This window comes from Berghia stephanieae, chromosome 5 (genome assembly GCF_034508935.2).
Source record: "Berghia stephanieae isolate SIO BIC M18660-M18661 chromosome 5, UCSD_Bste_1.3, whole genome shotgun sequence".
Classification (NCBI taxonomy): domain Eukaryota; kingdom Metazoa; phylum Mollusca; class Gastropoda; order Nudibranchia; family Aeolidiidae; genus Berghia; species Berghia stephanieae.
Window position 1 is genome coordinate 16,100,172 of NC_088364.1, and position 12,500 is coordinate 16,112,671.

The 12,500-nt window shown below is 32.7% G+C and overlaps 1 protein-coding gene across 50 annotated transcripts in view; it reads left to right on the forward strand.

Moving 5' to 3' along the window:
• The window catches only part of LOC144972476 (uncharacterized), a 309,958-nt gene extending 299,735 nt beyond the window's left edge, over positions 1-10,223 (forward strand). For all 50 annotated transcript variants that reach the window (XM_078913731.1, XM_078913721.1, XM_078913724.1 and 47 more), the window contains 3 exons: positions 1,380-1,463; positions 5,462-5,516; positions 6,931-10,223. In XM_078913731.1, coding sequence (XP_078769857.1) covers positions 1,380-1,447 — 68 coding nt within the window. In that variant the 3' untranslated portion in view covers positions 1,448-1,463; positions 5,462-5,516; positions 6,931-10,223. The remainder of the gene's footprint in view (positions 1-1,379; positions 1,464-5,461; positions 5,517-6,930) is intronic.
• Positions 10,224-12,500: the final 2,277 nt, after the last annotated feature.

Genomic DNA, 12,500 nt, shown 5'->3' on the forward strand with positions numbered 1-12,500 from the left:
ATGCCCACTACAACAATAAACTCAGGCATAATTGGGTATTACTAATGATGGAAATTCAAACACTTGCGTCATCAAAGGATGGAACGATGGCTTCTTTTTTTTTTTCTCTCTCTCTTTTTTTTCCCCCCTTTCATTTCGATCTCACGTGTGGCTCTAAACTGAAATTAAAATCTTAACAATTTAACCATTGACTCGATTGGAGCTTCATTAAGACAGGAATCGCATCGCTGTTACTGTTACTACTTTCTGTGTGAAAACTGTATGTGTTAAGTTAGTTATAACCAGGTAAATAATGAAAGGAATTTACGTTTGGAAGAAAATAATATCTCCTCTCTCCATTCAGGAATGATTTACCTATTCCATCAACTTCTTTTAAATTATTGCACTGTCATACTCTGAGAAAACTCCCTGTTTTCATTTTGACCAGATTTTTACTAGAAATATCGATGGATTAATGATGGCCCTCAACTCGTCTACGTTTTTCCATCGATAAACACTTGAAGTAAAAGATGTCTGGCCAATATATTTTTAAAGCACAATTTATTTTCTTTATCAGAGAATGGCAGTCTTACAGCGTTTTGTTTTTTTTAATTTATTTATTTATTTATTTTTTTTTATTTTTTTTTTTTGGGGGGGGGGGGTTGTTTTGTTTAGAAAATCGATTCCTGATTTTGATCTTTACTATCAATCCAGTGCCGTCGTCTCTAGCTCCTTGAAGTTGTATGTTGTAGTCTTGTATGGATTATTGTGTTAGTTTTATTTAGTTATTTGTTTGTCTCTTTATTTTTGTTTGTTTTGTTTTTTTAGAATGATGTACGAGTATTTCATATCAGCCCCATTGAACTTGTATGGTTAGATTTATTTTTTAGTTTACGTGTAATGAATGGTAAATAAATTTGTCTTTTATAGTGATATCATTGCCAGTCTAAATTAAGATATTACTTGCATTGGGTGAAATAGATTATTGGTTTTTATATCAAATGATTTTCACATTAAGTCAGTGCTAGTTCCATTGACAATATTTTGGTCATTTAACATGACCAGCTGCTGGTAATGAAAACAGTTTAAGAGACTGTTCATGTTTTCATTATATAAAGCTTTTGTTTTCTTCAATATTATGGTTTGAAATCCAACGATTTCTTTCATTGCATCTGCGTGGTGACAAAACTGAGGGCTTTTCTATTTTAAAGCACCCAATGGTTTTAATTTTATAATAAATTATGGTGATTTTCGTTTGCCTGCTTTACGATCTACCAATAAGGTTTTTCTCTTGTTTCATGTCTTGAAACAAATGGCATTAAAAATACAGTTATATGTTTTGGGTAGCAGTTTTTTTCCCCCTCTGTTTTAGACTGAATATTTTGATTTCACCCAACCAGATGGCAGGAGAGGCGACAGTGACCACACCAGTGATAACGAGGACGTCAATCGCGAGGCTGGACTTTAGACAACCACGTGATCACGTTCGTCACATTTTATTAACGCCTCATTTTTTCTTTCTTAATTTGTTTATTATTTTTTGCGTGTGTCATTGCTTTGATCGGTGTTTGACTGTCGTATCCAAAACGGTTATTACGAAATTATTATTGGTTTGAAAACAGTGGTGGAATGAAATATTTTCGAAGGTCCATTGAAAAATGTGTTTGTTTTTTGTTTTTTAATTTGGGCCAAAGAAATGATATTTCTTTTCAAATATTGATGAATGTGAATACAGTCTTAACCTATTATCTTTTTGAAGGATTTTTGATGAGCTGAGGGCCACTTTTATGGATCGATATTTGATATTTGCAATAACAACAAAAAATGCCCTGTATTGTATAACGGAAAACCGTATTGCTGTTTTGTTTTTTTTTTCAAAATTTCGTGACATTCCCACAAAGGGGCATCAAATGAACGATAAAGTTTGTGTTTGACCAGAATTTCATGAGAACCGTTTTGTTCCCTTTTATGTTTTCAGTGATTTTAATTTTTAGTCATTTTATTTTTATTTGTAATATAGCTTTTGATTGGTGTTTTAAAAAAATAAATTTATTCTTATTTCATTTACGCGTACAGGCCAGCCAAAATGGGACCAAGCCATGTTGCAAAACAAATCAGAAGCCCACAAAAACATTTGAGCATTTTCTGTCATCAAGATCAGACTGATACTCTTTAATATTTCTTTTATGCTTATAAATTTTCAGTGTTTTAATCTCTTTGTCGACAGTAATCTGTAGCAGAAGAGTGAAGCGCATTGAGCATGATGGAAAAAAACTAAAAAGACATACTTTTATAATTTTATTTTTTTAATGATGATGATGTTATTATTATTGTTGTTGCTGTTGTTTTGATTTTTTGTGACGTTGAGCTGTTACTATATACCAAATGACAAGTATCATATATTTGTAGTATATTATTTTCATCATCCAGAATTAAATTTTCAATTAGATGCTTTTTTCATCCCCATTCCCTTTTTCAATAATTTTTGTTGTTGCTGTTGAATCACCTATGTTTATTTTAACTATAGACACATGATTTTATCTTCCACCCCCTCCCACCCCTACCAGGAGCCAAATTATTATAATTATTATTGTTTTTATTTTGTAATATGAATAGTTCACTCTTGATAATGATTCTCACATAATTAACCTCAATTCACTTTTCTTTTTCTTTTCTTTTTTTTTTTTCTTTTTTTTTTTTTGGGGGGGGTTGTTTGTTGTTGTTGTTTTTGTTTTGTTTGTTTGTTTTTTTTATATAAAGAAATTAAAAGGATAGCTATGTCTAGCTCCTTTAATTAAATCACCGTATTCAGTTGACATTTAAAGTTTTTTGACCTCACTTCATTATTGTAGTTGTGGTTGCAGCATGTTCCTCAACAAGGCGCCAAGCAATGTTTCTTTATTGTCTTTATTGCCCATGGAGCCGGACTTTATCCCGGTTTCTATAGCGTAAAGGAATATATAGATAATCCGTCAAACAAGATGTCTGATGTCAACAGGAGTAGCCCATGTTGTCCAAAGTTTATTATTATTATTATTATTATTATTATTATTATTATTATTATATTATTATTATTATTATTATTATTATTATTATTATTATTATTATTATTATTATTATTATTATTATTGTTATTATTGTTGTTGTTGTTGTTATTACTAGAATTGCTCTTACTCGTAATGAATATGCTTAAAACATTTTTTTAATGGAATTATTGATCATATGACTTTTTGTTCCTTTGGTTTTGTCTGTACATTTTTACTTATCTTTTATTCCTTCACTCTCTTTTCTCCTTGAAATATCGCCTATTACTAATTTTTGTTTTGTTTTCCTATTTTTTCCTGTGTTTCAGTTTGATTTTCGTAAAGTGCCTTGTATGTATACTTGTATTGATGACATTTTGAATACTTGTAGGCTTGCAGGTTATCTTGATGACACACGGGAACAATGCCACCGCCACTTCTCTTTTTTATTTCCAGAACTGTTAGCAGATTATGATTTGGGATGTAGGAGTCAAAATCTTGTTGTATTATCAATCAGCTCTCCTCTTACCATCCAACCAAGGTCTACTGTATTCATCATATCATGTGTAGTAGACCTTGCTCTCAAACTCAAACCATTGAAAAAATCACATATTATCATTTGTCTATTAACCCCAAACTTGTTAAAATGTCAAATTATATGCAAAGGTCCCGGTCGTGATGGTTCAACAAGATTTGACAAGTCTTTGTTTTGATTTGTTTTCTTTTAGTTTGTTTTGTTTTTATATTACAATGTTCACTGTATATTATACCCTGAGACGTTTATAACGTTGAATGTAATCCACTAACCCTCCCCATGCCCCTAAATAGAACATTTCGAGCTCAATCGTTTCTTCAGCCGATGGCATTTGAAAATGATTAATTTATATACAATTTATATATTTTAGGATTAAGACGGGATATCAAGTAAGTTTTTGTATCGTGCGAGGGGTATAATATATTTATATCGTTTTTGCTGTTGCTTAATTATGAGCCCAAAATGACAGTTCCTTGTCATGAAACTTATAATATTCTGTTAGGTTTTGTTCATCCCTTGACACTTGTAGTAGCCAGCATATGAACATTCATGCAGCTACCATATTATCGTTAGAGAGAGAGAGAGAGAGAGAGAGAGAGAGAGAGAGAGAGAGAGAGAGAGAGAGAGAGAGAGAGAGAGAGAGAGAGAGAGATGAGGAGGAGGAGAGGAGGAAAGAGGGGGGGGGGGAAGGAGGAGTGAGAGGGAGAGGAAAGGAGGGGGGGGGGGGGGGGGTGTGGGGGGATCATTGTTACTATTTATTTTTCAATGTATTTGTTTCATTTCTTTCTGTTTTGCCACCCACCGCCTCCTGTCAGACTGCCGCCAAAATCTTATTTCTGTGTCACTTGTGTGTGTTTGTTTGTTTATATGTCTAATCGTTATTGTTTTCATTTGTTATCGTCATTTTTCCCTATTGCTTCAGTCTTTACACAATGTTAAAAAGAAACAATGTTCTTGTTCAGGGTTTATCGGTTGATCTTTTATTATTATTTTAATATAGGTCTAGGAGGATTTGTTTGTTTTTTTTGTATTTTATTTATTTTTGGGTTTGGGGGGAGGGGGGGTATTTTTCTTTGTTTTCTGTTCTTTTCTTTTGTTTCTTTCTTACTTTCTTTTTTTTTTTTTAATCAAAGAAAAAAAAAATATATATCCGTTAAAGTAAAAAGACGTTCTTTTAAAAATGAACAGAAATAATGATCGTCATTCATGTTTTCTTTCTTTCTTTTTAGTATTTTTTTTTCTACTTAATGTCTTCATTGAAGAATCATAAGTCTCATGAACTGATGATTTAAAACATACCACACATCTTTGGAACATTGATTCTGTATTCGGCTAATTATGATTGACAAGATGACAGAAGTGAAGAAGAAGAAGAATGGGAATTAGGATGATGTGGTGATTGAGAAGGAGGCGAGCGAGGGGAGAGAAGAACAAGCATGGTTTAAAAGAAACAAATACACCGTATAATATTTATCCCCCTTTTTAAAAAGCATTTTCAATAAATGATTATGAGTGTAGATAAATGAACTTTTTAAACAGTTTTAGAAGATAAATAAAAACTAAAAATTAAGAAGTGAAGATGCTTTGCCATTAAATTTGGATATTTTTGAAGTTATTTTTTTTTTAAGAAGGAAAGTTATCCATTTTGCGGTACGAAAAAAAGTGTTATGATAATTCTGAAATATTCACTGCCTATTTTTAGGAGCAATTTTTAATGTCATAATTTATAAGCCAATTATGTTAAAAGGATTTTTCATCTCGAGTACAGATGTATTGTATTTGTCTCTCAAGAGGTTTTGTTTTTTCTAAGAAAAATGTCCTACATCAGTATAAAAATTATTGTAATTATTTTGTGTATTATATTTTACTCAATCTTTGCTAATGTTTCGCATTCACCGTTTGTCTTCATCCACACTTAATCCAGGGGACGAAACAGACGGACGATTACAAGAGCAAGATGAGGATCTAAGCACACACAGGTATGTTTGTGTGTTTTGCAAATATCTGGAGTCCAAATAAGTAGAACTTTCTACTCACAAATTCAAGGGAACAAATTTCTATCAATTTATACACTCAGAAATGATTAGGTAGCTGGGTCTGTTATATCTGGTGGAAAGATCTTTGTTGTAGACTTGTATCCTATCCAAATAGCTGGGTGGGGTTCCTGACCTCCCATAGTGGGCAGGGAGGTACATACTGTGTCTTCTATCCCCTTATATCTATTTTCCAACATGGTCTCTATCTTTGTCTTGGAATGGGATAACTTGGTTTCGTCCTGGCCCTGACTGGGAGGGAAACAGTCAAATGCATAGTTATTGTTTTGGGAGATGATCTTTTTTACCTTGTAAATCATCTCTCTATTATGTATTATTATATTTATTTTGAATGTATAATGTAAGCATTTGAGTGTATTCCTCTTTGTTGGATCTTGTGCTGTGTCCGGATGGTACTTTTAGGTGATCTCAAACTAAGTACATTGGTGGTATGCTCTTGGAATCTACATCTGATCCCTATTTGTTCCCAGTTCCCCTTTGTCTTACTTTCTCCTGGATGCTTTAACTTTAATTCTAGAACTTTTTACTATCCCATTTTCTTCCTTTTTACTGGCACTGATATAACCTAAATGTGTTGCAAGCGCGTTGCAAGCGCTGTAAGACCCTTAAAAACAAACAAAATCATATCCAAATGGCAGCACACACAAAAAAAAAAGTTAAATAGCATGATGAAGAAAAAGAAAAAGAAGGAAGAGAAGAAGAAGAAAAAGGAGGATAATGAAGAGAAGAAGAATAAGGAGGAGAAGAGGAAGAAGTTTTACCTCAAAAAGATAAATTTTCTAGAACGCTTATTGTTCTGGTAGTGCTTGTTAGCTCACGGATTTGTACTGCCGTGTTTAGGACCACATCCTTCATTGTCTGTGTTTGGATGAAGGAATGCAAGGAATTAATTCACCCAGGACACCCAGATAGCTCAATTTATATAGCACTGAATTCTCAAAGCAGACTGGTTCCAAATCTGGGTGGATTCAGAGTCTAAATCGAACCTCTTTATTGAAGGGGGCCTTTTATTAAACTATCATTATTGTTTTTATAAAGCTATTAATTTGCCGTACTTCATTTTGTTATTTTATGACATGCATGTGTTAATTCTTTTTTTTTAAATCAATTATTTTTTTAACTGTTACTGAATTTCAAATTTTGTACTTTGAGCTGTATCACAGGATAGGTCAGTATTTCTTTATTTTTATTATTATTATTATTATTATTATTATTATTATTATTATTATTATTATTATTATTATTATTATTATTATTATTATTATTAATGTGCCTTGTAATATACCTGCCATTTTAGATTTTTATATAGTAAAGTATTTGATCTTTCCCTTTCCAACAGAGTGATGATGAAGAAGGAGGTCCATAAGAAGACAATGCTTGGAGCAGATGGACAGGAACATGTGACCATTCATGAAGATTCGCAAGTTCAGCAGGACAATGAACCACCTGAGGAGCTACGGGAATCGATGCAGGAAATCATCAATCAGTTTATGGAATCTGACCCGGCCCCGCCCCAGCTGGAAGACGGTGATGAAGGGGAAGACGGACACCGTAATGAATCGGAGGTTTAGGAGTACCAGCACTTATCCAGGCTGTATATGAAATAAAGTGATAGGATTATGGTTTTCAATGGAGATTAATAGATTTACGCAATTCCTTATTAAAATGGTGATATAGATTTATGTCAACATCTTTTCTTTGTCTTCATTCATCTTTAGAATAATTAATATTTGTTTCAAAACAATTATTATATGCTAGTTTCAAAATTTTTTAAATGCCAACACAACCACTATCAAATTCAGATGATTGTGTCATTTTTTTCTCTTTCATTTTTTAAATAACTCACAGTTTAATCCTATTTTTCGTGCTTTGGATTAAATTACTTATTGTGGGTAAATCAGAGATTCATATTTATATACAGAATTTGAATTTTAGAATTTCTTATTCTTTTATATTTTTTATATTTAAAAATATGGTGTGGTAGCAAGAATCACAACAGCTCTTATATGTTTTCCAATAACTTTTATTTCTTTTCAGTGCAATCTCAACTTGAAATAATAGCTTTCAGTCTTATTTAGCCGAAAGAGAAATAGATGATGGTGACTTGGTGTGTTGGCAAATTATACAGCTTCGTCTCTGTAGACTTTTCTAGAAATAGTTTATCTTGACTTTTGACCCATTCGCTATTCAAGCAGAAGGCATCCCCTGGTATGCTTGCAGAAAGACTGGAGAGAAATGTAATCAATATGGTATACATAATAGCTGTTCATATTTGTAATGGGTAGCCATGTAAATTGCAGATTGTATATAGCGACTGAAAAATCGAGGAGATGACACTGGTGCAAGATAAAAAATCTGGAAACTGGTTTATAAGATCTCATTTTCTGGACTTTTAACTTTTATGCACTATATTTACCTCATTAGGTAATAGGCATTCTTTTGCATTTGATCTGTTTCGTTTTCGACTCACCAGTGTTGAAGCAAAGATAATTGTTTTTTTTTAGAAAAGTCTATAAGTATTTTACCCCTCTGTCTATGAAGAGCATGATATTCCATTGTAAATGTAGGTTAACTTACCATGAACATTCTATGTATAGGAAATGCACACCTCGATTTGATTTATAACCATTTTGGTGATTTTGCCATATTGGACAAAATTATCTTAATTTCACTTGAATGTACCAAATTGAATTGACTTTAACTTCAGATCGGCCAATTAAGGATCTTTTGTCATAAAAAATTAATTCAAAGTTGTTTTTGTTGCTTCTTGTTTTGTTTTGTTCTTGTTTATTTGCTGTAAATGTGTAAAGAATCAGTGGGATAATTTCATGCAATATTTTACATTGAATTATCAGCTTATTTTTATTAACGCATCAGTACGTTTTGATCCAATCAAAATGAATAATGAATCGGTTGTGAAAGAAATTAATTTTAAATTGAAGTTATTTATTGCACTTTACCCTTTTCTAACAATATTTATATTTTTGTTTTGTTTTTTTTTGTTTTGTTTTTTAAATATAGTTAAATATATTTATAAACTGAATGTAATTAATTTATCCTAGCAGTCCTGTGAAATACTAGACTACACTATACTTTACTACATTATCATTAGAAACAAGAGGTCAGACATGGCAAGGGGTTGAGATGTCCAATTGATGACCTATTTGGCCAGGTGTCATGTGACTTATCCTTGTGATTGTGATCAAATGGCTACATTTTATATCATGGCCTTTCTCTCTCTCTCTCTCTCTCTCTCTCTCTCTCTCTCTCTCTCTCTCTCTCTCTCTCTCTCTCTCTCTCTCTCTCTCTCTCTCTCTCTCTTTCTCTTTCTATTCTTTATAAATATTCCATCTTCTGTCACATTCATGTTATTTATAACAAACTACTACCACATCTTGTATCTGTGTTCAGATTGTTCTAGAAATAATAAATCTACCATAGCCCGTTTATAGATGTCAGGAGAGAAAAACAAAACAAGAAACTTTTGCTACATTTGTTTTCACTCTTAATTAAACTATTATTCTTATCACCACTTTCTCAGCATGACAGATTTTACAATTTATCGGTGTTATGTGTACCTACACCACGGTCATGAAATGAAAAGCCTTCTTGACTACAGGAAGCTTATTGATTATTCATGTATTGATCCATTCTAACCACCATCCATCCTTAACTTTCTTAGATTTGTTTTGCTCTTGACCAGGAGAGACAACTCGCATCAATTTCCATCTAGCCACTATTATGATTTCTGATTGCATTCAATTCATATTGGTGTCGCTTTTGTCACTAGATTGCTTTTTTTCTGTCTCCTTTTTAATTAAAAAAAATGTATATGAATTAATATTCACAAATTTCCAATCATTTATTGTGTCTACAAAGGATATGCTTCATAGTTATGTTGTCTCTTCAAATACCAACCGCCTACACGTAAAAAAAACCTAGTGTGATCGTAACTATTATTTTCTGTGTCCTATGTTGTGACAATAGAAATATGTTTGTTCTACGTTTTCTTTCACTTAAAAAAAATGGTGATTGTGAAGAGAAAACGCTGTTCCCTATTTCTTATATATTTATTACATGAAATAAGTTTAGAATATGATATAATTTGAATTGGTTCATAAATTTTCCATGAAATGTATTGTTAGATATGATCATATTTTAAAATTAAATAGGGATATTATATTCAAATATTCTGTTTTAAAATTCAGCAATTTTTTTAAAAGCATCTTTTTTTTGTTAATGATACTGGTACTATAACTTTATATTCTAGATGTTATTGTTACCATTATTGTTATTATTACCAATTATAACAATTTGAAAGTGCTCCATACACCCCTTCCCCCACCCTCTATCCCTTTCCATCTCCTTATTTTCATGTTCCCTGCCTTCAGTGGTCTGCTTATTTCACTGCATACAGCTTTAGTCCACATCGCATATTACTATATATTATACCATTTTATTTGTATTTTTCCTTAGAAGTCACGTCAGTCAAAAAGAATAACAACACTTAGTATTATGTCTGTGATGTCAGTGGTTGTCATGGACGCTTTTCACTGTCTTATACATATTCATGTTATTGAAATGTTTTTGGTTTTGTTCCAATTAAAACTGCTTCGGTATTAGTAAATACTCTATTGGCGTTTTGCTTTTTAAATTTTTAATTTGGTTTTGTTTGTTTTTCTTTATTGTTTAATTATTTATTATTTATTGTTGTTGTTTTGAATACTGGGTGGGGTTCCTGACCTCCCATAGTGGGCAGGGAGGTACATACTGTGTCTTCTATCCCCTTATATGTTTTCCAACATGCTTTCTGTCTTTGTCTTGGGATGAGATTACTTGGTTTTGCCCTGACCCTGGCTGGGAGGGAAACAGTCAAATGCATTGATATTGCTTTGGGAGATGATATTTGTTATTATTTCGAATGTATAATGTAAGCATTTGAGTGTATTCCTTTTTGTTGGGATTTTGTACTTGTGTTCGGATGAGACTTAAAGGTGATCTCAAACTAAGTACATCGGTGGTATGCTCTTGGAATCTACATCTGATCCCTATTTGTTCCCAGTTCCCCTTTGTCTCTTTCTCTTGGGTGCTTTAATTGTAATTCGAGAACTTTTTACTAACCCATATTCTTCCTTTTTACTGGCGCTGATATAGCCTTAATGTGTTGCAAGCGGCCGTGAAACACTTAAAAGACAACGAACAATACTGAACACATAATTATGAATCCAGTGTTACTGAATGATACTAGTGAAATTATGTCTTATAGAAGGAATTGCATGACAAAGCCCCCCCCCCCCTTATCCTGTCTTGGGTGGGGTTCCTTACCTCCCATAGTGGGGAGGGAGTCACTGAGTCTTCTATCCCCCTATATCTGTTTTCCAATTTGCTTCTGTCTTTGTCTTGGAATGAGATTACTTGTTTTGTCCCGGCCCTGGCAAGGAGGGAAACAGTCAAATACATAGTTATTTGGGAGATGTTATTTTTTCCTTGTAAATCATTTCTCTTTTAACCACTGTATTATTTTTGTAAACAGTTGAGTGTAATTCTCTTAGTGGGGACATGTGCTCGTTTCAGGATTGGGACATTTAGGTGGTCTCAAGTACACTGATAGTGTGCTCTTGGAATCTACATCCTTATTCTAGTTCTTTTCACTATCCCATTTTCTTCTTTTCTACTGGCGCTGATATGACCTAAATGTTGCAAGCGCTGTAAAATCCTTAAAAACAACAACAAAAGGGTTATTTTATTTACTGGTACTGGTACTGAAATGACCTAAATATGTTGCTTGCACCATAAACCAGAAACAAACAATTTTATCTTCAATTGACTACAGTGATGATGATACAACATAAGGAGTAACTGGACCAAAACAAACAACTACAAAAAAAAAGGCACATGTTGATTCCAAAAGCCTTGATTGTTGACATAAAATTAACCGACAAAAGGAACACTAAAAGCTACCTCCTATAAATGCAAATCTACAATTGGTTCACCCTAAAATCTCTTAATTACTATGCATGCAACCCCTGGATAACTACAATTTGGGGGCCAGAAAATGATGTCGTAATCCAGGGGTGTCGTTATTCTGAGGTTTTCAAGATGATAGAAAAAGGGGGGCATGGTGAGACCCATGAATACATAACAACAGTGCGATGCGGTGCGGACCAGTGCCTGAGAGGAAACATGTCCCAACAACGTTAAAATGATTATTTATCCTGTTTACAAAGCTTATACCAGTACCAGTGTACACTTTCACTCTCCAATGTGTATTATCATTGTTTTGAGAAAATCAAGTGCTATTATGTGCGGCTATGTGGTCTAGTGGTATGACTCTCGCTTTCGGATCGGATCGTTTGTCCCTGTCTGGGATCATTTGAAGATAATAATATGTTCTTATATACTTTTTGTACATCATCTCTTTTTGGAGCATTTCTATTAGTAAATGCCGTCCTTCAAAGCCGTCATACTTAAAGAATGAGTATTTCCTGATTTGCACGGTCTTAAAATGGCAGCAGCAATTGATTGACAATAATTGGATTGGATGCCATTCTATCGTCAAGTACTTTCTGACAAGTTGAATGGAACTAAATGTGTGATGTTTATTATTTAAACACATTGTTGTAGCCAAATCAGTTTGGCAAGGTTAAGACTGTTTAAGCTCCTGAGATTTTATTATGGTCAAAAATAAATAAATCATGATTCGTTTCATCGAAAGAAGTATTACAGAGTTACGTTATTTTGATACAGTGCCAGGAAAAATTTGCCAGACTACACTGCAAACAATTGTTTGATTCAGGTAATAAAATGTTGCACAGTTAATTTAAATAAAATGAATATAGCGGCATAAATTTAAAAAGAAAATAAGTCTTGAACTTTATTATTATTATTATTATTATTATTATTATTATT